The sequence below is a fragment of the Procambarus clarkii genome, chromosome 41 (genome assembly GCF_040958095.1).
Source record: "Procambarus clarkii isolate CNS0578487 chromosome 41, FALCON_Pclarkii_2.0, whole genome shotgun sequence".
NCBI lineage: Eukaryota > Metazoa > Arthropoda > Malacostraca > Decapoda > Cambaridae > Procambarus > Procambarus clarkii.
This window is the reverse complement of record NC_091190.1, coordinates 36,729,747-36,756,932: the sequence shown is the minus strand read 5'-3', so window position 1 is coordinate 36,756,932 and position 27,186 is coordinate 36,729,747. Positions and strand designations below refer to the sequence as shown.

The following is a 27,186-nucleotide window of genomic DNA, read 5'->3' as shown; positions in this document are numbered from 1 at the left end:
TCCATTAATCCAGTTTATCCAGTGGTTGTCGAGATCCAGCATTGGCTGTTTCTTATTCACAGTAAATTTAAGAGGGCGTTATCATTGTTTGGCCGAAAAAATTCGGCCAAACACGAAAAATTTATAAAAATACTACAACGTTCTGGCAACACCGTGGTGCAAACCGTTTAATGTTATGATAATAAATAACGTAATTACAGCAAATTTTCCAGCCGCAATTGCCCGAAATCTGGTCCTCGCGGCTCGGGTGCGCCGTAGGGTGATGCGTCATACGTTGTAAGCGTCTAGTATTTCGCAATAGAGTGGAGAATATCTTGTTATGCATATACAAATTATAAACACACTCGCTGGCAACTGTCTTCTGTGAGAGGGAGGGGCTATAATCCGATTTACTGGCTTAGTCACCCTCTCAGTGTCTGTGCCGGCGGTCGCATGCCTGACGCGCTCGCACAGATCGTATTTTCTTGCATATACTGCACAATGGATATAGTATCGGACAAGAAGAAAGCTCTAAAGGCAAGAGCTCTACGCGTTAGCCAAGTAAAGAAGGAGCGTAAAGCCACACTGAGGCAAAACAAGAGTTCCCTTGAGTGAAGAGAGAGGGCAGCCTCCCGCCCCCACAACACACTACCTCGCCTCACACCCAGGCACCCACACCTCCTGTGGCACCTGCCACACCTCTGTGGCACCTGCCACACCTCCTGCTGCACATGCCACACCACCTGCGGCACCTGCCACACCACCTGCGGCACCTGCCACTCAAGATCTTAGACCTGCAACTCAAGACGTTCTCCCTCTTGATGTTGCAAGATGTTGCATATTTCAGACCAATTATATTAGGTTAGTATGTATTATGTTTTATATCTTGATACTATATCATAAATAATTGTAAATATAAAGCTGCTGTCTTTTTTTTAATTTTTTTTATTTTTTTTTTTTAATTTTTTTTTTTTAATAATTTTTTTTTTTTTTTTTTTATCAGGCAATCTTCATGGAACTTACACACCTTACTGAAGGAATGCCAATCTACAAGGGTGGTAATTTTGATTGAAATTGGTAGTTCATCAACCTCAGCCAAAGGTGGCTGAACTTTGACCTTCATTTTTTACAGGTAACTAATTTGCAACTATATGGTTGAATAACTTTTTTATTTATTATTCAATTTACATGGAACTTGCACATTATATGTAGAGTCTGTGCCTCTAAAAACTCAAGTTATATATTTCCCCTAAGATCATTTATTGATTTTATATATATTTATAAACATCATTTTGTTGCATAATTTTTTGGGTGAACTTTGAAAATTTGTATTATTGCACTAAATAGGTTTGGGATAATAATGCCACTAGACAACCTTTATTATATAGTATTGTGATAGCTGAGTATCATAGAAATAATATCAGTTGATATTTGTATTTGTTATATCAACTTTAAAACATGTAAAAAAATGGTTAAAAAAAGTTTTTTTTTTTTTTTCTCCCTCTCTATTTAGGCTGCGATGCTGAAACTTGGACCACTTGCAGCCCTCTTCACGTGTAACACGTCAATAAATTTTCATTGCACTAGAACAACTTTTATGAACCCTAACTATCGCCCCCTTAAGTCGGTTGAGTTTTGCTGGGTTCCCAACCATATTGGTGTCTCTTTAAATGAGCGTGTGGATGCTGCCACCAGGGAAGCTGTCCACTCTTGTCCCATCTCTCGAAAAGGTTTTCCTTATTCCGACTTTTACCCGGTTATCCATTCCTCCGTCTTTACCCATTAGCAGGCTTGTTGGTCTTCTGTTACTGATAACAAACTACGTATTCTTAAGAGTTGTGTGTCATCGTGGCCATCCTCCTACCACTGTAACCGGCGATGGGAAACGACTCTGGCGAGGTTGCGTATTGGCCATACTCACTTAACTCATGGTCACTCTTACGGTCGTACATATTATTGTTGAATGTCCTATCTTCCGGGACGAGCATGTGTTTTGTTTTCCGACCATCCCCTGCGGTCGCTTGTCCCTCGATAGTATTCTTGGTTACTCGGATACTTTTGATATCGTTCTTTTTATGTGTTTCTGTTCTCGTATTGGCATCCTTGGTGATATTTAGCGCCCTCTGATTATCCCGCACATTTGATGGTGCTGCATAGCCTTCCCAGTTTCGTGCCTTCTTTTGATAATTACTTGTACTCCGTCACCCTTCCTTTACATGGTTCTGGTTGATATTTCACATAAATCGCATCTTTTCATTAGGTGACAGATGTTATTGAATTGTGCTATTGTTTGTTTCAGGTGTTTGTGGGAGACTCGTACCAACAGCTTGGCTCCTCCGGAGGGACAGTCAGCGCCCTGGATAAGGTTACCCACACTCACAAGTTTTTCCTCCACCAGTCTTTCAGGTTCGGACCGGAGGTGTCATATGTGGCACAATGTACTCTGGAAGCTCTCCATGGAGTTCCCCACCGGACTGTCGTCGGAGCAAAAATAAAGGACTCGTTTGTCCATGCTCCAAATCCTCGACTTTTTGACCCAAGCTCAAAACTCAAAAGGGCTTATATAGCCAAGTCAAATGTGGAACTTTATAAAATAGCCACGGAGATGTGTGAGGATACAAGGTACTTAGCAGCATCCATGACATTTGCTGGTGGGCTGAGTAAATATGGATATGACGATGTTATGGATATATTTAATTTATATCAAATTCAGGAGGGACTTGCCACAAGAGAATCGGCAAATATTCAGAACCCATTAGTGGCTAAGTTCGAAACAGTAGCCGAACTTAAGGAATATGCTGAATCTAACGATGACGACGAGCTATTTTCCAAAATTGAGATGTTCAATTACAGTGGGAGTAGGACACCCTATCACGTGACTCTGCTTACTCAGAGGTGCAGCAACACAGAGGCGTCCGTAGCAGACATTACCTTCAGTACAGTTCACATGGCCAAGGGCCTAGAATGGGACTGGGTTATATTGACAGGAGACTTTATTGACAATAACATTATCTTGATTACAAATATTGATGAAGAGTTGAGGCTGGCGTATGTGTCTGTGACGCGAGCCAGGAAGTTTTTCACCATCAACAAAGCAGTTCTCTATGCCCTCCTATTCGCCCATGACGAGCTGGACGTGTTAGTAGCGAGGAAAAGCGTCGAGGAGAGCGTTGTGTGTCTGTGGTGCCGCACCCTGGTCACCCCCGCGTCCTCCCCGCTCATAATTAAGGTACCTTCGCAATCATTTTATTTAAAACTCCTGTCATAATTTTGGTTCAAAAGTTATATATATTAATTAAATTAAATGGTAATTTTGTGTAATATATAATTGTCGGCCTTGAAAATAATATATGACAGATCATATTAATTATATTGGGGAAAGTTGTCACATTCATGAATATACTTAATTTTGTACATAATTTTTAGGCACTGTCATACTACATATGTCATAGTGGTAACCGGTTTCCTGGAGGATATATGTGCAATGGGTGTGCAACAAATGAAATATTCGAAGCCGCCATCAGGTGAGAAGCAAGTTGTTGGGGGGTGTTGAGAGTTGTTGGGGGTGCTGGGAGTTGTTGGGGGTGCTGAGAGTTGTTGGGGGGTGCTGAGAGTTGTTGGGGGTGCTGGGAGTTGTTGGGGGTGCTGAGAGTTGTTGGGGGGTGCTGGGAGTTGTTGGGGGTGCTGGGAGTTGTTGGGGGGTGCTGAGAGTTGTTGGGGGTGCTGGAAGTTGTTGGGGGGTGCTGAGAGTTGTTGGGGGTGCTGGGAGTTGTTGGGGGGTGCTGAGAGTTGTTGGGGGTGCTGAGAGTTGTTGGGGGGTGCTGGGAGTTGTTGGGGCGTGCTGAGAGTTGTTGGGGGTGCTGAGAGTTGTTGGGGGGTGCTGAGAGTTGTTGGGGGTGCTGAGAGTTGTTGGGGGGTGCTGAGAGTTGTTGGGGGTGCTGGGAGTTGTTGGGGGGTGCTGAGAGTTGTTGGGGATGCTGGGAGTTGTTGGGGGTGCTGAGAGTTGTTGGGGGTGCTGAGAGTTGTTGGGGGGTGCTGAGAGTTGTTGGGGCGTGCTGAGAGTTGTTGGGGGTGCTGAGAGTTGTTGGGGGGTGCTGAGAGTTGTTGGGGCGTGCTGAGAGTTGTTGGGGGTGCTGAGAGTTGTTGGGGGTGTTGGGAGTTGTTGGGGGGTGCTGAGAGTTGTTGGGGGGTGCTGGGAGTTGTTGGGGGGTGCTGGGAGTTGTTGGGGTGTGCTGAGAGTTGTTGGGGGTGCTGGAAGTTGTTGGGGGGTGCTGAGAGTTGTTGCGGGGTGCTGAGAGTTGTTGGGGGTGCTGGGAGCTGTTGGGGGGTGCTGAGAGTTGTTGGGGGTGCTGAGAGTTGTTGGGGGGTGCTGAGAGTTGTTGGGGGTGCTGGGAGTTGTTGGGGGGTGCTGAGAGTTGTTGGGGGGTGCTGAGAGTTGTTGGGGGTGCTGAGAGTTGTTGGGGGTGCTGAGAGTTGTTGGGGGGTGCTGAGAGTTGTTGGGGCGTGCTGAGAGTTGTTGGGGGTGCTGAGAGTTGTTGGGGGTGCTGAGAGTTGTTGGGGCGTGCTGAGAGTTGTTGGGGCGTGCTGAGAGTTGTTGGGGGGGTGCTGAGAGTTGTTGGGGGGTGCTGAGAGTTGTTGGGGGTGCTGAGAGTTGTTGGGGCGTGCTGAGAGTTGTTGGGAGGTGCTGAGAGTTGTTGGGGCGTGCTGAGAGTTGTTGGGGGGTGCTGAGAGTTCTTGGGGTTGCTGAGAGTTGTTGGGGGGTGCTGAGAGTTGTTGGGGCGTGCTGAGAGTTGTTGGGGGGTGCTGAGAGTTGTTGGGGGGTGCTGAGAGTTGTTGGGGGTGCTGAGAGTTGTTGGGGGGGGCTGAGAGTTGTTGGCGGGGGGGGGGGCTGAGAGTTGTTGGGGGTGCTGAGACTTGTTGGGGGTGCTGAGAGTTGTTGGGGGGTGCTGAGAGTTGTTGGGGGATGCTGGGAGTTGTTGGGGGTGCTGAGAGTTGTTGGGGGTGCTGAGAGTTGTTGGGGGGTGCTGAGAGTTGTTGGGGGGTGCTGAGAGTTGTTGTGGGGTGCTGAGAGTTGTTGGGGGGTGCTGAGAGTTGTTGGGGGGGTGCTGAGAGTTGTTGGGGGGGGGGGTGCTGAGAGTTGTTGGGGGGGGGTGCTGAGAGTTGTTAGGGGGGGTGGGGTGCTGAGAGTTGTTGGGGGGGTGCTGAGAGTTGTTGGGGGTGCTGAGAGTTGTTGGGGGGGGGGTGCTGAGAGTTGTTGGGGGGTGCTGAGAGTTGTTGGGGGGTGCTGAGAGTTGTTGGGGGGGGGTGCTGAGAGTTGTTGGGGGGGTGCTGAGAGTTGTTGGGGGGGGGGTGCTGAGAGTTTTTTTGGGGGGGGGGGGTGCTGAGAGTTTTTGGGGGGGTGCTGAGAGTTGTTGGGGGGTGCTAAGAGTTGTTGGCGGGTGCTGAGAGTTGTTGGGGGGGGCGGGCTGAGAGTTGTTGGCGGGGGGGGGGCTGAGAGTTGTTGGCGGGGGGTGCTGAGAGTTGTTGGGGGGTGCTGAGAGTTGTTGGGGGGGGGGTGCTGAGAGTTGTTGGGGGGGGGTGCTGAGAGTTGTTGGGGGGGGTGCTGAGAGTTGTTGGGGGGGGGGTGCTGAGAGTTGTTGGGGGGGTTCTGAGAGTTATTGGGGGTGCTGAGAGTTGTTGGGGGGTGCTGAGAGTTGTTGGGGTGCTGAGAGTTGTTGGGGGAGGGAGGGTGCTGAGAGTTGTTGGGGGGGGGGGGTGCTGAGAGTTGTTGGGGGGTGCTGAGAGTTGTTGGGGGGGGGGTGCTGAGAGTTGTTGGGGGGGTGCTGAGAGTTGTTGGGGGGGGGGGTGCTGAGAGTTTTTGGGGGAGGGGGGTGCTGAGAGTTTTTGGGGGGGTGCTGAGAGTTGTTGGGGGGGTGCTGAGAGTTGTTGGGGGTGCTGAGAGTTGTTGGGGGGGGGGGTGCTGAGAGTTGTTGGGGCGTGCTGAGAGTTGTTGGGGGGGGGTGCTGAGAGTTGTTGGGGGGGGGTGCTGAGAGTTGTTGGGGGGGTGCTGAGAGTTGTTGGGGGTGCTGAGAGTTGTTGGGGGTGCTGAGAGTTGTTGGGGCGTGCGGAGAGTTGTTGGGGCGTGCTGAGAGTTGTTGGGTGGGGGGTGCTGAGAGTTGTTGGGGGGGGGAGGGTGCTGAGAGTTGTTGGGGGGGAGGGTGCTGAGAGTTGTTGGGGGGTGCTGAGAGTTGTTGGGGGGTGCTGAGAGTTGTTGGGGGTGCTGAGAGTTGTTGGGGGGTGCTGAGAGTTGTTGGGGGTGCTGGGAGTTGTTGGGGGTGCTGTGAGTTGTTGGGGGGTGCTGGGAGTTGTTGGGGGGTGCTGGGAGTTGTTGGGGTGTGCTGAGAGTTGTTGGGGGTGCTGGAAGTTGTTGGGGGGTGCTGAGAGTTGTTGGGGGGTGCTGAGAGTTGTTGGGGGTGCTGGGAGCTGTTGGGGGGTGCTGAGAGTTGTTGGGGGTGCTGAGAGTTGTTGGGGGGTGCTGAGAGTTGTTGGGGGTGCTGGGAGTTGTTGGGGGGTGCTGAGAGTTGTTGGGGGGTGCTGAGAGTTGTTGGGGGTGCTGAGAGTTGTTGGGGGTGCTGAGAGTTGTTGGGGGGTGCTGAGAGTTGTTGGGGCGTGCTGAGAGTTGTTGGGGGTGCTGAGAGTTGTTGGGGGTGCTGAGAGTTGTTGGGGCGTGCTGAGAGTTGTTGGGGCGTGCTGAGAGTTGTTGGGGGGGTGCTGAGAGTTGTTGGGGGGTGCTGAGAGTTGTTGGGGGTGCTGAGAGTTGTTGGGGCGTGCTGAGAGTTGTTGGGGGGTGCTGAGAGTTGTTGGGGCGTGCTGAGAGTTGTTGGGGGGTGCTGAGAGTTGTTGGGGTTGCTGAGAGTTGTTGGGGGGGTGCTGAGAGTTGTTGGGGCGTGCTGAGAGTTGTTGGGGGGTGCTGAGAGTTTTTGGGGGGGGCTGAGAGTTGTTGGGGGTGCTGAGAGTTGTTGGGGGGGGCTGAGAGTTGTTGGCGGGGGGGGGCTGAGAGTTGTTGGGGGTGCTGAGACTTGTTGGGGGGTGCTGAGAGTTGTTGGGGGGTGCTGAGAGTTGTTGGGGGATGCTGGGAGTTGTTGGGGGTGCTGAGAGTTGTTGGGGGTGCTGAGAGTTGTTGGGGGGTGCTGAGAGTTGTTGGGGGGTGCTAAGAGTTGTTGGCGGGTGCTGAGAGTTGTTGGGGGGGCGGGCTGAGAGTTGTTGGCGGGGGGGGGGCTGAGAGTTGTTGGCGGGGGGTGCTGAGAGTTGTTGGGGGGTGCTGAGAGTTGTTGGGGGGTGCTGAGAGTTGTTGGGGGGGGTGCTGAGAGTTGTTGGGGGGGGGTGCTGAGAGTTTTTGGGGGGGTGCTGAGAGTTGTTGGGGGGTGCTAAGAGTTGTTGGCGGGTGCTGAGAGTTGTTGGGGGGCGGGCTGAGAGTTGTTGGCGGGGGGGGGCTGAGAGTTGTTGGCGGGGGGTGCTGAGAGTTGTTGGGGGGTGCTGAGAGTTGTTGGGGGGGTGCTGAGAGTTGTTGGGGGGGGTGCTGAGAGTTGTTGGGGGGGGGGGTGCTGAGAGTTGTTGGGGGGGGGTGCTGAGAGTTGTTGGGGGGGTGCTGAGAGTTGTTGGGGGTGCTGAGAGTTGTTGGGGGGTGCTGAGAGTTGTTGGGGGTGCTGAGAGTTGTTGGGGGAGGGAGGGTGCTGAGAGTTGTTGGGGGGGGGTGCTGAGAGTTGTTGGGGGGGGGGTGCTGAGAGTTGTTGGGGGGGTGCTGAGAGTTGTTGGGGGGGGGGTGCTGAGAGTTTTTGGGGGAGGGGGGTGCTGAGAGTTTTTTGGGGGGGTGCTGAGAGTTGTTGGGGGGGTGCTGAGAGTTGTTGGGGGTGCTGAGAGTTGTTGGGGGGGGGTGCTGAGAGTTGTTGGGGCGTGCTGAGAGTTGTTGGGGGGGGGGTGCTGAGAGTTGTTGGGGGGGGGGGGTGCTGAGAGTTGTTGGGGGGGTGCTGAGAGTTGTTGGGGGTGCTGAGAGTTGTTGGGGGTGCTGAGAGTTGTTGGGGCGTGCTGAGAGTTGTTGGGGCGTGCTGAGAGTTGTTGGGTGGGGGGTGCTGAGAGTTGTTGGTGGGGGGGAGGGTGCTGAGAGTTGTTGGGGGGGAGGGTGCTGAGAGTTGTTGGGGGGTGCTGAGAGTTGTTGGGGGTGCTGAGAGTTGTTGGGGGGTGCCGAAAGTTGTTGGGGGGTGCTGAGAGTTGTTGGGGGGTGCTGAGAGTTGTTGGGGGTGCTGAGAGTTGTTGGGGGGTGCCGAGAGTTGTTGGGGGGTGCTGAGAGTTGTTGGGGGGTGCTGAGAGTTGTTGGGGGTGCTGAGAGTTGTTGGGGGGTGCTGAGAGTTGTTGGGGGTGCTGAGAGTTGTTGGGGGGTGCCGAGAGTTGTTGGGGGTACTGAGAGTTGTTGGGGGTGCTGAGAGTTGTTGGGGGGTGCTGAGAGTTGTTGGGGGGGTGCTGAGAGTTGTTGGGGGGTGCTGAGAGTTGTTGGGGGGTGCCGAGAGTTGTTGGGGGGTGCTGAGAGTTGTTGGGGGGGGTGCTGAGAGTTGTTGGGGGGTGCTGAGAGTTGTTGGGGGTGCTGAGAGTTGTTGGGGGGTGCTGAGAGTTGTTGGGGGGTACTGAGAGTTGTTGGGGGGTGCTGAGAGTTGTTGGGGGTGCTGAGAGTTGTTGGGGGGTGCTGAGAGTTGTTGGGGGGTGCTGAGAGTTGTTGGGGGGTGCTGAGAGTTGTTGGGGGGTGCTGAGAGTTGTTGGGGGTGCTGAGAGTTGTTGGGGGTGCTGAGAGTTGTTGGGGGGGTGCTGAGAGTTGTTGGGGGGTGCTGAGAGTTGTTGGGGGTTCTGAGAGTTGTTGGGGGGGGGTGCTGAGAGTTGTTGGGGGGTGCTGAGAGTTGCACCCCCCAACTATCACTAGCACTATCGAGTTGCACTATCTCGCTCCATCCCTCCTCATTTCTACCAATAAGAACAAAACATTTATTTTAGTATTTTAATTAATTTATTTTTTCAGTTGAAAATCTTATATTTCAATTCAAGAATATTATGTTTCAGAACGCATAGATCGATAGATTGTGAAATGGAAGTCTTTGCTCGAGCCTCCCGCTTAAGGTTGATCACTGGGAAGCAGCACGAATCAGCCCGCTACAACTACAACGCAACGAACAGAGTAATAATTTGTTACAAAGATCAGCAGACAATTACCTGACCTTCAAAGCTCAGTAGACTACTTCCTGGCCTACCAAGCTTAGTAGACCACTTATATCTGACGTTCAAATCTAAGGTGGCTAACACGTGACCTGCAAAGATTAGCAAACTAATACCTAGTAGACTAACACCTAACCCTGAAACCTCAGTAAACTAATACCCGACCTTCAAAGCTTTAAAGACTAACACCCCACCTCCAAAGATTAGTAGACTAACACCTACCTTCAAAACTTAGTAGCCTAAAACCTTACCTGCTAAGCTGAGAAGACTAAGACGACCTTCAAAACACAATAGGCTAACACCTGACCTTCAAAGCTTAGTAGACTATTACCTGACGTTCAAAGATCAAAAGATTAATAAGTGACCATAGTTCAGTACACTGATACGTGACCTTCAAAGCTAAATAAACTAATACCTTTCCTTCAAAACTCAGTTGACTAAAATCTACCCTTCAAAGCACAGCAGACTAATACATTTTAGATTTTTTTTCAGTGATATTCCTGCATGGGGCTCTAAGCCTCTGGCTGGCCCACTAAGTGTTACTTGTTTTTGTTTGTTTTACATAGGTGGAGTATGAGTATTTATGACTCGTATGTTAGTTTCGATAAGATTATGCACTATATCTTTAACAACTTTTTCTGCTCTGTTGATTATTTGTTGATATCTTATTAGGTTTGTTACTGTGCACTGTGTTAAATAATGTAACAGTGGTCTGTCGGGCATTTTTCCTCAGTGCTAACATTTCCTGTCATCTTCTGGAACCTTTAAGCCTATTTCAAAAGCACATGGGTATCCAAGTGTGATGCGATGTAAGTGTACTTCTGTTGTTCTACTGCTCCCTTTTATCAAATTAAGTTGTTCGTAGTTGCTTGAATTCTTGTACTAACCCGCAGATCCTAATGTTGCAACTGCTGTGTTGTGGTCACTGTACGTCTTCTGCATTGCTCTATTTCAAATTACTGTAAACTCTAATTATGTGATAGATTCAGTGGTATGTTAATGTCTACATTTTGTCTCTTAGTTCCAGGTTTTGCAGCTTCGTCTGCAATGTCATTCCCTATTATTCCCACATGACTTCCCACCCAGTTGATAAGTATCTGACGGCCTTGACGTTTGAGTGTTTGCATTAATGATATGACGTTTATGGTCAGATGGCTGTTGTCACGTATCGGTTCTTGTTGCATGGTTTCAATGGCAGTTCACGAATCCGTATTTATGACAACATGTCGGTGTTCAGCAAGAGCATGTTCCAAAGCCTATTGAATGGTTAGCATCTCTGTAAGGTTGAACACCCATTTGAGTCTCTGCAACTAACTACAGAATTTCCTGCCTTAACTGCTGCTCCGGTTTCTTGTCCCTGCTGGTCTACTGATCCATCTGTGAAGTATGTGGTGATATCAGATGCAAAATTTGGTTCTATATTCATCTATGCAAAGCTGCATAGCAGATCAGGATTAATCTGTTTTGTTTTTTTTCTTCAAGAACCATAATCCTGGTCTGCTGGCAGCAATTCCCAAAAGGTTTTCATAATCAAGTCTGCATGTATTTCGTCGACACCACTCTGACTGTATTTGTTGTATCGAATGTATTGGTGGTATTTATTGCACAATGGGTCCACATGTTGCTATTCGAAGCTCTTCTGTCCCCACGTTAGTGCTCCAGTGACTCTTATCTTTATCTTTAGGTGAACTGATTCTTGGTCTAGTCACTATCTTGGTCAGCATGCAGGCAGCAATCCCTTTTACCCTATTTCAATCGATGTTAGTATAGTTTCTAGTCTTAAGTTCAGTATTTTTGTCCATCTGGGAGCCGATGTTATGACTAGCATTGCACCATTTTAAATAACCTCAATCTTTGCCCACTGGTCAGGAGAAAGAGTGAGTAAAGCAGGCGCTGCATAATCAACCAGGGAACGAACTCTGTGTATGTAAAACATTCTTAATATTTTGAGTCCTGCTCCGAGACGGGGCCCTGTGATTTGTTCTCAATATATTCAGTAATGATTTTTGCTCTCTCCTTCAGATATTGAATTTGCTTGCTGAATGTCATTTTAAAATCAATCCACACTCAAAGATATTGATATTGTCATCCACTGAAGGTTAATGTAGTGAATGCATAGATGCCTGTCTGGAGTGTTGCGACCTAGACTCATTGCCTTTGAGTTCTGTGTAAATATTTTTAGCCATAAAATGTTGCATTCAGATGTTACTTTATCTAACGTTCCTTTGTTTTTTAAAGCACTTTTGTTGTTCTGCACTTTAAAAAAAAAGTACAAGACCTCTGACGATTATTGCTATATCAGCATAGCTGATCTGATAACTGATCTATATCTGATCTCATTATAGCTGATCTGATCTATTGGGAGCCGGTCGGCCGGCACGCTGGACTTGTGATCCTGTGGTCCTGGGTTCGATCCCAGGCGCCGGCGAGAAACAATGGGCAGAGTTTCTTTCACCCAGTGCTCCTGTTACCAAGCAGTAAAATTGGTACCTAAGTGTTAATCAGCTGTCACGGGCTGCTGCCTAGGGGTGGAGGCCTGGTCGAGGACCGGGCCGCGGGGACACTGAAAGCCCCGAAATCATCTCAAGATAACCTCAAGATAGCTTGGCAATTTAACCCTCCTCTGCAAATGTCATGGTAACTAGGTTTACCATAGGGATGTAAAAAAGACTAGGACTGACTCCTCCTCCTTGTGGAGTCCCATTCTTATTCAAGTGGTAGTCTGACACTTGGCCTTGCAGCTTTACTCTGGCATCCCTGTGACTTACGTAATCTTGAATCCATGTTAGCATGTTTCCCTTTATATTTTTCTCAACTAAGGTGTGTAAAATTGCTTGCAGGCTTGCAAGGTCAAACGCTTTTGCTTGAACCGGACCTGAGTTGACTGTTCCTAGTAATGTTGCTATTCATTTTGGCAGTACCTACCTACCTACCTCGTCTGAAGTCAAATATGTGCATATGCAGATGTCCAGTCTTCGACATTTGCTTTTTTAAGACTATCAGTTCTGCAGTTTCATTTATGCATGATGGTTATGAAATGGGTCTAAATGCCAGATTCTGTCGGCTTTTGATTCTGAATGATGTCTGCTTCTTTCAAACAGGTTGGTAGTTTGCGTTGCTCCCAAGATGCATTGATAACGTCTAATATTCCATTTTCTCCATCAGGACCTGCATGTGCGTTCAATGAGTATGTAATGTTACCAGCACCTGGTTCAGTATTCTTACCATCTTCTTTGGCTCTGATTAGTTCTTGTTGGTAAAGGGACAGTGTTATGACAATGCTTAACCAGACCAGATTGGATATGCTGAGGTCATACCAGTAATTGTTAATGTACATGTATTACAATTTTACTCGGCTGCAATATTTAAATTTATTTACATAGTTAACTCAGAAGTATTTAACTCATGAGAGGAGATTCAGGACTTGGTTAAATTTCATTGTTTGTGAACTTTAACTTTTGAGAGAAGATTCCTGACTTCTTTTCAGTTATTGTTGAACTCTTACTTTTGAAGACGAAATAATTTACTTTGTCATTTGCCAGTCATTGAGGAAACTAATTTCAGTAGAGAGTTTCTAGATTCTGTCATATTTTCAGTCATTGTGGACTGGAACGAGAACGGCGTTCCCTCTATATTCGAAGAAAACAAATAACGAACATCTCAAACGCTGCACTCTATCCCAATAACGACGAGGAAGGCTATCTGTGGAAGTAGAAATGATCGAGCTGAAGCCGAGAGAATCATATAAAATCAGAGAGGCAAAGGGAGCAAAAGACCATAAGTGAAATAGAGAGGAACCCGAAATACATTTTCTCGTATATAAAAACAAAAACAAAAATTACATCCAGCATTGGGCCCTTGTGCAAGGGTGATGGATTTTTCACATATGAAAACAAACAAATGAGTGAAATACTGAGGCGTCAGTACGATTCTGTTTTCAGTAAACCCCTGACCACATCGAAGATCGATGATCCAAATGAATTCTTCATGAATTTGACGCCAACATCGAACCACATCAGATGTCACCCTAACCCCACTAGAATTTGAAGTAGCCATAGGACAGCATGCCAATGCTGTCTGCATTGTCTGCACACAGCATGCCAATGCTATCTGCACTAGACTCACTTAGGAATTCTATATTCATAAAGAAGTGAATAACACCACTTTGACAGGCCCTAAACATCTTTGGAGATGGAGCCTAGACACTGGCGTCATCTGACATATTTAAAACAACGGAGATCGCGCCACTTCACAAAGGTAGTAAAGCAGATGCAAAAAGTATAGACTTCACATATAAAAATCTTTGAAAGTGTGCTAAGAAGTAAGATTACAAATCGCATGGAAACACATCTACATAACCCTGGCATCCTTGGTGATATTTAGCGCCAATTATTGATTATTATTGATTATTCTGATTGTTCCGCACATTTGATGGTCCTACATAGCCTTCCCGGTTTGGTGCCTTCTTTTGATAATTACTTACTTACATAATCCTGGACAACACTGGTTCAGAACAGGGTGCTCCTGCCTTTCTCAGTTGCTAAATCACTATGACATGGCCTTAGGTTCCATGGAAGACAAGCAAACGCATATGTAATATAAACAGACTTTGGTAAAATTTTCGACAAATGTGGCCATGGTGTTATTGCGCACAAAATTGTGTGCAAAAGGAATTTCTGGCAAAGTAGGGATATGGATCTTCAATTTCAGAACGAACAGAACCCAAGTGTAATAGTCAACAGAGTAAAATCCAGATTATCGGCTATGAAAAGCTGTCCCCCAAGGTACCGTACTTGCTCCGGTACGGACATAAACAAGGATAGTCATTGCAGCACTGTATCTTCGTGGGAATCTTCCTATCTTCCTCCAAAGCTTCCTCTCTCATCGTTCCTTTCGAGTGAGGCTTGGTACCACACTCTCTGCCCCTTTTAGGCAATATGAGGGTGTACCCCAAGGTAGTGTTCTGAGCACTACTCTTTTTCTAGTTACCCTCACTGGTCTTCTTTTCCCCGTCCTTCTGGCGTCTTCTCTGCTCTCTGTCGAAGATCTTATCCTTTGCTGTTGGGGTGATGATTCGCATCTCCTTCAATGGCGGCTTCAACTTGCGATTGATGCCATGTCGTCATGGGCCACCGATCATGGCTTCAAATTCTCTACATCTAAGTCTTGTGCTATGACTTACTCGGAAGCGTGTTGTTCTTCATCCCTCTTTGTTGCTTTATGGTCATCCCCTTGTGTACGAGGATTCCGCTCAGCCTTTGGGGTTAATCTATGACACTCGTTTGTATTGGTTGCCCCATATCTCTTACCTCAGAGTTGAATGCTCTAAGGCTCTAACTCTCTTTAAGGTTTTATCCCATATTTCTTGGGGGAGTGGATAGGCGCACGCCCCTCATTACGTTCCACTCTCGTCCTGTCTAAACTCTATTATGGTTGCCCTGCTTGCTCGTCTGCTTCTCCCTCTACTCTTCGCCGTCTTGATGCTTTGCACCATACTGGGTTGCGCCTCAGCTCTGGTGCCTTTCGTTCGACTCCCGCCCTCAGCTTGCATGTTGACACTGGCTTCCATTCTCTACAGGACCGCCGTGATCGCTACTATCTTCGCTATCTTGCGCGGTTCTTGCTATCTTGTGCGGTCCTTACTATCTTGTGCAGTCTTTGCAACATCCTTCCACTCGCCTCTGTTTTGCTTTGACTTTTACCCCTCCTGTAGTTCATGTTCCTCTTCACCGCCTCCCTCTTTCTGTCCAGTTATCTCACTTACAGGATTCTTTTTCAGTTCGTATCTCTAATATTTCTCCTCGTATTGTTCTTTCCTTGCCCCTTGGATTGAAACCCGCCCCCACCTCCAAAATTTTGTACATCCTTGACCCACAACGCTAAAGCTTTTACCCCTCCTACGGTTCTGAAACGCCTTTTTCTTGGGCACTTTTCTTCACACTCCTGCTCCGTTTCCACCTTCACTGATGGGTCTAAGCCTGTGGACGGTTTAGGCTACTGTTGTTTTTCCTGACCGCACTAGTCACCTTCTTCCGGAGACTAGCATGATCACAGCAGAACTTTATGCTACTCTCTGTGCACTTCGTCTCTTGATTTCTCATTGCCAATCCTACTTTGTAGTTGACTCACGTAGTGCCCTCATGGTCCTTTAAACCAGTCCATCCATTGGTCGTTGAGATTCAACATTGGCTGTTTCTTATCTCTAGTAAATTTAAATCTGTAGAGTTTTGCTGGGTTCTTAGCCATATTAGTATTTCTTTTATTGAGCATGCGGATGCTGCTGCATGAGAAGCAATCCGCTCTTGTCCCATCTCCCGATAAAGGTATTCCTTATTCTGACTTTTACCTGGTTATTCATTCCTCCATCCTTGCCTGTTGGCAGGATTGTTGGTCTTCTGTTGTTGGTAATAAACTGCGTACTCTTAAGCGTAGTGTGTCCCCGTTGCCTTCCTCCCAGCACCGTAACCGCTGGTGGGAAACAGCTCTGGCAAGGTTGCGTATTGGCCATACATACTTAACTCATGGTCACCTACTGGTGCGCCACCCTGCTCATTATTGTCCAAATAGCATTGTCCCTCATACAGTCGTGCATATTCTTGTTGAATGTCCTGACTTCCTGGACGAGCATGTGTCTTGCTTTCCGGCCGTCCCTCCCGGTCACTTGTCCCTCGATAGAATTCTTGGTAAATTGGATACTTTTGACATCATTCACCTTATGCATTTCTGCTCACGAATTGGCATCCTTAGAAATATTTAGCACCCTCTGATTATTCTGCACATTTCATGGTGCTACATAGCCTTACCGGTTTGGTGCCTTATTTTGATTATTACTTACTTACCAGACTGTTGTTGGTAGTCAGTATGTCCAATTCGCGTTGTTTGTCCTCTTGTGCTTCGTCTTGTCTCCTTGTGTTTCTTGTGCAACTCTACTCACCTAGTTGTGCTTGTGGGGTTTGAGCTTTGGCTCTTTGGTCTCACCTCTCAACTGTCAATCAACTGGTATACAGATTCCTGAGCCTTTTAGGCTCTATCAAATCTTCATTTGAAACTGTGTACGGAGTCAGCTTCCACCACATCACTGCCTAATGACACTGAAAAAATCTGTCTCTGTGGCTCGTATGGGTATTAAGTTTTCACCTGTGTCCCCTTGTTCGTGTTTCACCCGTGCTGAGGAGTTCTCTTTGTCCACCCTGTCAATTCCCCTGAAAATTTTGCAGGTGGTTATCATGTTGCCCCTTACTCTTCTGTTTTCCAGGGATGTGAGGTTCAGCTCACATTTAGCCTTTCCTCGTAGCTCATACCACTCTGTTCCGGGATCAGTCTGGTGGCATACATCTGAATCTCCTTTAACTTTGTCTTGTGTTTAAGTAGGTATGGCCTACAGGTTGGAGCTGCATACTCGAAGATTGGATATATGTGGTATACAAGGTCCTGAAAAATTTCTTACACATTTCTAAACTTGTGTTGGCCAGTCTAGCATATGCCGCTGATATCCTTTTGAAGTGGGCCTCTGGGACAGGTTCGGTGTGATATCAACCTCCGGATCTTTCTCTCTATTTGACTCTTGCTGGATATCACCTCCCAGATGGCACAGTGTATTCAGCCTTCGGTTTCCTTCGCATAACCCCTCCCCATCCGGCCCGTTGGCGTCCTGAGGGAGCTTGGGGGACGGCTTCCGGAGTGTGATGCTCCGTGGGACAGTCCTCTGTCCTTTGTGGCCTTATGCTCCAGCTGCTGTCTTCTCGAATTGTGTCAGGTCGCTTTTCCTTGTGTTTCGTTTTTCTCCCCCCTCTTCTCCTATCTGTTTGTCGTTTCCTGCCGACCTTTTGCTTGTTTTGTTTATTCTTTTGGACTTCTTCTATTTGACGCCCGGGTGCTTGGGAGGCATCTTGCACCCGTAGAACTGTAGTACGCCGATGTCGAGAGCGAGGGGAACCTTTTATTGTCAATCCTCCTTTCGTCACTGACCCGATCTCGACGGACTGACGGTTCTTAAGGTGGCGTTTGTGGGGCGGATACTCACAGCGCACTCCATAGGGTGCCCCGGCATGATCGGCGAGGAATTCTTGTGGGTTTCCTGCCTCTAAATGTGGCTCCATGGACGGTATGGGGGCACATTCGTGAATGAATATTTTTTCTTCATACCTATGTCTAATTCTGTTCCTCATTTACCATCTCAGGCTCGTCGGGAAGGGCGACCAAGCCGCACGAGTCGGTCCGTATTGGAAGACCGGGCTCTGTAGGCCTCTGCTGCATTAGGCCCCCGACCTTGCTCCTCCTTTGGCCTCTCTGACAACTCCCCTCGGCTCCCCTCCCTCCTCTGTGGTTAGGGTCGAGCCCCATGCTCCCAGTGGCGACTACCTCGTCCCCTGGCATGGCTCACTCTCTTGTTTTGACTACTGCGCCTTTAACCCCTCTCTCTAGGGGTTCTCAACGCCGTCCTCGACACGGCCGCACTCGTTCGATTCCTTCCCATTCTGATGCATAACAAGCCTTGTTTGGTCCCGCTTCGTGGGCCAAATACTTTGATCTCCCTCTTGATTCTGCGGCTCCAGACGATTTCTCCCTTCATAGGCACCTTGTTGATTCTGTGGATGCCTCTGTCACCTTCAACCCCACCTGTCTCGGTACACGTGTCAGTTGCTGCTTCTCCTCAGGTTGCGGCCTTCCGCTTGGCTGCTTTATCCTGCCTTGGCGAGACCCCTATTTGGGTCTCCAAAAACGCTCAGTTGAATGCCAGTTTTGGCCCTATTCTCCTCCCGCCCCATGTTGCGACCGATGTTCGGAATCTGCAGGACTGCCATGCTGATACTTCAGCATATCCTTGAGTGCCCAGGACCATTCTGTCCTCCGGGTAGGACACATTTACTCGTCCCCCTCGTGGTCGTCGCCGTCAACCCCTTCGGGGTGTGAAGATTACCTTTGATGGAGGACCCTTCCACTTTGTCCATTCTTGCTGGTGCCAGGTGCTCTGTCCTAGAATACGTTCCTTCTCCTAGGCTCTGTAACAAGTGCTGGAGGTTTGGGTATGGTGCCCTCCGCTGCTCTGGGATTCGCTCTCCCTGTCTTTTGTGGGGGCGAAGGTCACTCTAAGTCGGAGTGCTCTTCTCCCCAGGCTCGTTGCCTCAACTGCGGTGAGTCCCATCCTGCCTTCTCTCCGCCAGGTTCGCCGGCTCCCGCCTTATGCAAACGTCTTTTATGCTCGCGTGTTGCGCTCTTCCTCTCCTCGTCCTTCCCGCCTTCCTCAGACTCACAACCGTTTCCGGGCCTTGGACCCGGATACGCGCCACTGCCCCCTCCTCTGTTCCTTCGAGTTCTGTCCCGAAGGATCCTCCACCTGGTTCTCTGTCTGGGGTTCCCCTTCTTTCTATCCGGTCTGTCATGTCTTCTGTGTCGTCTTCCTCGTCTCCTTCCCATCCTCTCCTCCGTCTCTTGACTCTCCCCGCCGCCTATCAGTGCAGGCTGATTTCCATCGCTCTCCTAACAGCCATTGTGTGGCTCTCGTTCCGCATTCTCCTGTTGAGACGATGGAATTCGTTGCCCGGTACATAGTTGCTGGGACTAGGTCTCTTCAAGTCAGAAGAGTAAGCCTGGCTCCTCTCCTTCCTCCTCCCCGGCGGGTAAGAAGGCTTCTCTTTCTTTCTCGGCCCCTACTACTGACTCTATCGCTCCTTCCCCTCCATTTCGGTGGTTGCGCCCCCTGTTCCTGCAATGGAGGTTTCTTTGGCCTCTGCTTCCCTCTGTGGTTGCTGCCTTGCATGAAGTGCGCTCCCTCTTTTACTCCCCTCTTCCTGCTGCTGTCCTTGACTGCTCCTCTCGGTTTGTCTCCTCCTCCTCCTTTCTCCTCCTCCCTCCTCCCTCCTCCTCCTCCTCCTCCTTCTTCTTATCCTCCTCCTTCTCCTCCTCCTCCTTTCCTTACTTTATCCTCCTCCTTCTCCTCCTCTCCTTCTTCTTCTTCTTATCCTACTCCCTTCCTCCTCCTCTTCTTATCCTCCTTCTCCTCCTCCAGACCACACCCGTCACCTCTGGTCTGTTCTCCAGATTCATTCCCTCCGTCTTTGCTCAGTTATCCATTGCCCCCTAACCCTGACTTTGCTGACCCTGATCGCGGCCCTGGTAGTCTTTAACGTGCTACGTTGCTCTTTCGCCTTTGTTTCTTCCTTGTTCTCTGTTGTTGTCTTTCTCTTCTCGTCGATGTCTATTCTTCAATGGAACGTTCGAGGTTATTATGGCCAATTTCCTTAAACTCCACTTCTGATTTTCGCGATTTCGCCCCTTTGTCTCCAGGAGCCGATGCTTGGTGCCTCATCCTGGTCGCTTTTCGTGGCTATTCCTTTCTCCCCCCCCCCCCCCCGCCCCAATGTGATGTTCCCTTTGTCCCCTTACTTTTTCCTTCGCCTCTCCATTGTTCTGCTGCTCGTATCTTTGTGGGGAAATGGTACACAGTTTGTTCCATTTATCTCCCCCCCCCGAGTGTCCCGCTTTCTCTCCCTGCTCTGAAACACCTACTGGACTCCTTGCCGGAGCCTGTGCTCCTGCTGGGTGATTTCAATTGTCATTCCTTTTGGGGTGATGTTCTGACAAACATCCGAGGTCGCCTTCTTGAGCCGTTTATCCTCTCATCTTCCCTGTCTCTTCTGAATTCTGGTGAGCCCACGCATTTGGACTTTCGGACTCGCACCCTTTCCTGTCTTGATCTTTCTCTTTGCTCGTCTTCTCTATACTTAGATTTCATGTGGCAGGTTCTTGGTGACCTCCATGGCAGTGACCATTTCCCCATCCCTGTTTCCTTTTTCTCTTTTCATTCTACCCTCTCCTTCCCTAGGTGGCAGTTTGATAAAGCGGACTGGAACCTATTTACCCTCAGTGCTGCTCTCTCTGACCTCTCCCTCGCTCTCTCCTCATTTTTCATGACGCTGTCTTCGACGCTTCCCTCCGCTCTATTCCCCGCTCTTCCTCTCGGGGTCCACGGAAGTGCATGCCCTGGTGGAATGCAGACTGTGCTCGGGCTGTCCACTGTAAGCGTGCAGCCTGGAAGAGAGACTGCCGTCGGCAGACGGCCAATTTTCTTTTCTTTCAGAAGGCGAGTGCGGTGGTACGTAGGGCCATTTGCACGGCTAAACGTGAATGTTGGGCATCTTATGTCTCCACCATTACGTCCGAAACTGCTCTGCCACAAATCTGGAAGCATATCCGCAAGATAGCGGGTAAGTTCGTTCCCGATGTTTCCCCGGTCCTTCACCTCCGTGGTACTCCTGTGGCGGACCCGTTGCAGGTTGCTACTGAACTGGCTTCCCACTTTTAATCTGTTAGCTCTGGTCCTCATTTTCCCCCAATCTTTCCTTCTTCGTAAACCTGTCCTTGAGTCTCCTCCTTTCGATTTCTGCAGTCGTCTTCGACTTCCCTATAACGCCCCCTTTTCTCTCTCTGAACTTCGTTCAGCCCAAGGAGCCGGTCGGCCGAACGGACAGCACGCTGGACTTGTGATCCTGTGGTCCTGGGTTCGATCCCAGGCGCCGGCGAGAAACATTGGGCAGAGTTTCTTTCACCCTATGCCCCTGTTACCTAGCAGTAAAATAGGTACCTGGGTGTTAGTCAGCTGTCACGGGCTGCTTCCTGGGGGTGGAGGCTGTTACGTACTCCTAGCAGAATACGTATATAAATTTAAAATAACTTGTTTTATTTCATTATATCATTGCCTGTATATGTACACACATTGTGTTTTGTAAATTATCGTGTGGTGTGGCAGCGTCAGTGGAAACAGGAGCGCGGTTGCTTTACACACGTCTAGTACCTGTTCGATTCGGGAAAGCTGGACCTGTTCAGTTTGGGAGTTCCAGATGTCACTTTTATTTAGTTTAGGTAATTGTTTATTTACTGTAATTAAACAGGTGGCATTATACTTATATATTTTGTAAGTAACTATTATATGTAATTTGCAGTCTTATGTGTTTTGAGAACAAGTGGTTGTTCAATTAGTTTTAAATATTAAAAAGTCCTTAGTTTCCATCCCTCATCCTGGGATGAGGCAGACGGGAGGTGAGAATTTGGGTAGCGCCAGAGCGAGAGTTCAGTAGCTGAACAGGACTCGAAGGAGTAACATGTGGGAGATAAGTCTGTACATTCATGTTGTGCCATATTTTATTTTGTTATATTAAGTGATATGACAATACTTTCGTTTGTTGTATAAGTTACTTGACCATCTGTGTTTTTATATTATACTGTCTTGAATATATATCTATATAATATTTTGTATCTATTCTTCAGTCCTAAAGGAAGGTTTTTATTTATGTGCTCATTACTTATTAAGGGGTTATACTGGTGATCCGCTCTTGAGAACAGCAGTTTTCTCGTATCCCTAGACGTAATTAAAGCTTGGCTGCTGTAGGGTCACGAGCCGTAACGAACGATAGGTAACAGAGGCCTGGTCAAGGACCGGGCCGCGGGGACACTAAAAAAAAGCCCCAAAATCATCTCAAGATAACCTCAAGATAAGCCCTGGCTCTCTGCGGTTCTACGGCAGCTGGCTCCAATGGCATTCATTATGAGATGCTTCGCTATCTCTATCCGTGGACGTCTCGGTATTTACCGAGTCTGTATAATCGGATCTGGAAGTCGTTGTCAGTCCCTGAGGACTGGCTCGATGCTGTGGTCCTTCCTGTTCGCAAACCAGGGTCTCTGGGAACATCCCCTAAGGACTTTCGCCCTATTGCCCTCACAAGTTGTGTGCAAACCCTTTGAACGTATGGTTAACGTTCGTCTGATGTGGTTCCTGGAACACTCGCCTCCTCTCCCCTTCTCAATTTGGTTTCCGCAAGTTCCGCAGCACAACAGATGTCGTGATGAACTTGGTCTATATTCGTATTGCTTTTGCTGCGAAGACCACCGTTGTTGCCGTCCTTTTTTACCTGGAAAAGGCTTAAGACACCATTTGGCATTATCATTTTCTATGAAGCTGGCATAGAATATGCCAGCTTCATTCTTTTGGCCTTCGTGGTCATCTCCGTCACTTTCTCCGCGGCATCCTCTCTCGTCGTTCCTTTCGGGTGAGGCTTGGTACTGCTCTCTGCCTTTTTTCAGCAATACGAAAGTGTGCCCCAGGGTAGTGTTCTGAGCACTACTCCTTTTCTGGTTGCCCTCAATGGTCTTCTTTCCTCTCTTCCTTCAGGTGTCTTCTCCGCTCTCTATGGCGATGATCTTACCCTTTGCTGTCAGGGTAATGATTCGCCTCTCCTTCAGCGCCGGCTACAACTTGCGATTGGTGCCGTGTCGTCTTGGGCCACAATCATGGCTTCAAGTTCTCTACTACTAAGACTTGAGCCATAACTTTTACTCGGAAACGGGTCGTTCTTTGTCACTTTATGATCATCCCCTTGAATACAAAGATTCCGTAAAACTTTTGGGGTTATACTTTGACACTCGTTTGTCTTGGTCTCCCCATTTCCATTACCTCCGTGTTGAGCGCTCCGAGGCCCTTGCCCACCTTCAGGTATTGTCCCATACTTCTCGGGGAGCGGATAGGCGCACTATACTTGCATTACATTCCTCTGTCGTCCTGTCTAAGCTCAATTACGGTTGCCCTGCTTACTCGTCTGCTTCTCCTACTCGTTGTTGTCTTGATACTTTGCACCATAATGGGTTGCACCTCTGTTCTGATGCCTTTCGTTCGACTTCCGTCCTCAGCTTGTATGTTGACACTGGCTTCTTGTCTCTCCAGGATCGTCGTGATTGCTACTGTCTTCGCTATCTTGCGCAATTCTTACAACATCCTTCTTCTCGCCTCTGTCGTGCTTCAACTTTTACCCCTCCTGCGGTTCCTGTTCCTCTTCACCACCACCCTCTTTCTGTCCGGTTATCTCGCTTACAGGATTCTCTTTCCATTTGTATTTCTCTTATTTCTCCTCGTGTTGTTCCTTCTTTGCTCCCATGGAGAGTCCCCCTTCTGCAGTTTTGTGCATCCTTGACCCACATCACTAAAGCTTTTACTCTTCCTACGGTTCTAAAACGCCTTTTCCTTGAGCACTTTTCTTCTCGCTCGCACTCCATTTCCGTCTTCACTGATGGGTCTACGTCTGCGGACGGTGTTGGCTACTCTGTTTTTTTCATGATCACACTTATGTGTCGCTCACCTCCGGAGACTAGCATCTTCACTGTGGAGCTTTATGCTATTCTCTATGCTCTTCGTCTCCTGCTCTCTCGTTGTCAATCTTCCTTACTAGTTGTTGTTGACTCTCGTATGCCCTGATGGCTCTCCTGTCCTTTAATCCAGTTCATCCAGTGGTTGTCGAGATCCAGCATTGGCTGTTTCTTGTTCACAGTAAATTTAAGTCGGATGAGTTTTATTGGGTTCCCAGCCATATTGGTGTCTCTTTAAATGAGCATGCGGATGCTGCCGCCAGGGAAGCTGTCCGCTCTTGTCCCATCTCTCATAACGGTATTCCTTATTCCGACTTTTACCCGGTTATCCATTCCTCCATCCTTACCCGTTGGCAGGCTCGTTGGTCGTCTGTTACTGGTAACAAACTACGTTTTCTTAAAGGTTGTGTGTCCTCGTGGCCGTCCTCCTGCCACCGTAACTGGCGATGGGAAACGGCTCTGGCGAGGTTGCGTAATGGCCATACTTGCTTAACTCATGGTCACTTGATGGAGCGGCACCCTGCTCCTTATTGTCCTAATTGCATTGTCCCTCTTACAGTCACGCATATACTTGTTGAATGTCCTGACTTCCAGGACGAGTGTATATCTTGTTTTCCGACCATCCCCCGTGGTCGCTTCTCTATCAATAATATTCTTGGTGACTCGGATACTTTTGATATCGTTCGCCTTATGCGTTTCTGTTCTCGTATTGGTGTCCTTGGTGATATTTAGCGCCCTCTGATTATCCCGATGGTGCTACATAACCTTCCCGGTTTGGTGCCTTCTTTTTTATAATTATTACTTACTTCCTTTGCCTAATTTCATTACTTTACACTTTCCTGAGTTGAAATTTAGTAGCCATTTTCTAGACCATTCCACCAGTTTGTCCAGGTCGTCTTATAGGTTCTTTCTTCATCTGTTGATTCTTCTCATAATTTTTGCTTCATCAGCAAACATTGATAGGAATGAGTCTATACCCTCATGGAATACCCTATACCCTGCAGAATCGTGTCCCTTATTACACTAGTCATTTCTTAAGTGTGTTATTGTGAGGCGTTCTGCATTATCTATAGGCAATTGATAACGGTCTCTGCCATGATCTTTACGATGTTTTTCAGCTGGAGTTCGGTAAAACTGCAAGTTTGTGTTTATTCCAAAAGTGGTTGCTGTTCCTCCCACCTCTCACACTTGCTTTCTTGAGAATGTCAGGCCCTCTCACACATGCCTTGCATTGCATGTCTGCTCCTCCCACTCTCACACACTTGCTTTGTAATTGTATAGATCATAGTTGTAACTGTAGGAGTTGTATACCTGCCCCTCTTCTCTGGAATTACATTAGGTTGTATCACAGCAACCTCCCCCCCCCCTTGCAGTCACCGGTTTTGTACAGTGCTGTAGTCCGGCTTCTCCCAAAATGCCACATACAAGACTTGTATTTATGATAGTGAACGAAGACACTCGTCTTACTCAATACACTTTCAAGACAATCATGAACGTTTGGGCAAAATTTTCTGAAATCGACCCCTCCGTGGTGCCTCCTTGCCGTAGTAAGGGGCTCACGTACACCTCCCATTGACCGGTGTGGGTTGCCTGTGCCCCTCTTCCTGCCCCCTCTTTGGGTGATGTACGTGCTGAAGGGCACCATGTAGGGGCCTTGTGAGCCATCGGACCACCTGCTGGAGGGGTCGCCCTGAGTGGATGGTTGGGTGTCCAGGCTGGGGCGATAGGGGACTGGGATCTTAGCACCAGTGTGGGAGAATGAACGTAGTAGTAGGACTCCCCAGTTGAAAAGGGGGAGCACTGCTGGGGACGACACACCCTTCCTGCACTGGCCCGCGCTCGGCCTCCCTGGCTGCCCTGGTAGGTGGTATCCCTTGGTTCCAGGTCCCATCCCTTATATATTGGTTTGTTGTATGGATGACGACTTGACTTCTCTTACCCAGGCTCATAGGTGGGCGATCTGGCCCCTGAGTCGAACCGTCCTGGAAGACCGGGATCTGTAGCCCTCGCTACAAGGACCCGGTTTAGACGCAGAACAGATTCTTCCTCCCTGCTCCCCTCCCTCTTCTGTGGTTGGGTCGAGCCCAAGCCTGCTGTGGTGACAGTCTCATCACCTTGCAAGGCTCCATCTCTTCTTGTGACTACTGCACCTTGTGACCCGTCTCTCTCTAAGGGTTCTCATCGCCGTCCCAGCCACGTCGCTCTCATATGCTCCCTTCCCATCTTACTTCCTGCTACGTGGACTAAGTACTTTGACTTCCAACCTTTGGATTCAACTCTTCCTGACAATTTTTCCCTTCATAGGCATCTTGTCAATTCTGTGGATGCCTCTGTCACCTTCAACCTCACTCATCTTGGTACCCGTGTCGTTGCTGCTCCTTCTCAGGATGCGGCCACCCACTTGGCCGCCTTGTCCTGCCTTGGCGAGACCCCTGTTCGGGTCTCAAAGAACACTCGGTTGAATGCCAGTGTTGGCACTGTTCTCCTCCCACACCATGTTGCGACCGGTGTTAGGGATCTCGAGGACTGCCATGAGGATATCAAGCATATCCTCGAGGCCCAGGGTCATTCTGTCCTCCAGGTGGATACATTTACTCATCCCCTTCGTGGTCATAGCCGTGTGCCCTTTCGGGTTGTGAAGGATACCTTTGATGGTAGGTTTCTTCCGCCCTCTGTCATTCTTGCTGGTGTAAGATGCTCCGTTTAGGAGTATATTCCATCTCCTCGGCTCTGCAGTAAGTGCTGGAGGTTTGGGCATGGTACCCTCAAATGTTCAAGTCCTGTCTCTCTCTGTCCTCTGTGGGGAAGCGAGGGTCACTCTAAGTTGGAGTGCACTTCTCCCAAGGCCCGCTGCCTCAATTGCGGTAAGGCCCACCCTACCTTCTCCCGTGGGTGTATTCGTTACAAACTTGAGGCTGCTGTCCTCCACTTGAAGCACCGGGACCGTTTGTCTTTAACAGAGGCTCGGCGCTAAGTTCATGGTCTCCCCTCTTTCGCTGGTGTCTCCTATGCTCGCGTGGTGCGCTCTTCCTCTCCTCGTCCTTCCTGCCTTCCTCAGTCTCACAACCGTTTCCAAGCCTTAGACCCGGTCACGCCCACCACCACCTCCCCTGTTTCCCTCCGTTCTGTCCCGAAGGGTCCCCCTCCTGGTTCTCTGTCTAGGGCTCCCTTCTTTCTACCCAATCTGTCACGTCGCCTGTGTCTTTTTCCCTCTCCCTCTGGTTCTCCTTCCCATCATTCTCCTTCGTCTCTTGGCTCTCCACGCCGCCTGACTGTGCAGGTCGATGTCCATCGCTCTCCTGATGGTTGTGCTGTTCACTCTCGCTCTACTTTTACTATTGAGACGCTGGAGTCTATTGCCCAGTACATTGCTGCTGGGACGCCTGTATCTTTGAGTCAAAAGCGGAAACCTGGCTCCTCTCCTCTCCTTCCCGGTCGGTAAGAAGGCTTCACTTTCTTCACCCTCTATCTCTGATTCTATCGTTCCTTCCCTCCCGCTTTGGTGGTGGAGCCACCTGTTCCTGCTGTGGAGGTTTCTTTCGCCCTGGTTTCATCTCTGTTGCGGCCCTTGCTGAGGTGCACTCCCATCTTTCTGCCCCTCCTCCCCTTCCTCTCCTCCAGACCCTGCTCGTCCACCTCTGGTTTGTCCTCCCGCTTCTTTCCCTCCTCCTTTACTCAGTTTACCCATGCCCCCTAACCCTGACTTCGCTGACCCTGATCCTGTGCTTTTTTAGCGTGCTGTGTTCCTTCTTCACCTTTGTTTCTTCTTTGCTCTCTGTTGCTCTCCTCGCTCTCTTTGCTGATGTCTTTTCTTCAATGGAACATCCGTGGATT

General features: G+C 49.0%; 1 protein-coding gene and 1 long non-coding RNA gene across 2 annotated transcripts; both read left to right on the top strand.

Annotated features, from left to right (window-relative positions):
- Nucleotides 1-74: 74 nt before the first annotated feature.
- Nucleotides 75-1,661, top strand: LOC138373121 (uncharacterized). The gene is made up of 3 exons (XR_011231070.1): nucleotides 75-840; nucleotides 983-1,111; nucleotides 1,493-1,661. It is a non-coding gene; the product is annotated as an uncharacterized lncRNA (long non-coding RNA).
- Nucleotides 1,662-1,857: 196 nt separating this feature from the next.
- Nucleotides 1,858-10,487, top strand: LOC138373258 (F-box DNA helicase 1-like). The gene is made up of 5 exons (XM_069339298.1): nucleotides 1,858-1,878; nucleotides 2,240-3,208; nucleotides 3,406-3,503; nucleotides 9,064-9,178; nucleotides 10,368-10,487. The coding sequence occupies exons 1-5, from the start codon at nucleotides 1,858-1,860 to the stop codon at nucleotides 10,485-10,487; spliced, it is 1,323 nt and encodes a 440-aa protein (XP_069195399.1).
- Nucleotides 10,488-27,186: the final 16,699 nt, after the last annotated feature.

Coding starts and splice junctions, on each gene's coding strand:
- LOC138373258 (XM_069339298.1), top strand. CDS start 1,858: ATGGGAAACGACTCTGGCGAG. Junction 3,504..9,063: donor ATATTCGAAGCCGCCATCAG/GTGAGAAGCAAG, acceptor ATTATGTTTCAG/AACGCATAGATCGATAGATT. Junction 9,179..10,367: donor ACTACAACGCAACGAACAGA/GTAATAATTTGT, acceptor GTTTATGGTCAG/ATGGCTGTTGTCACGTATCG.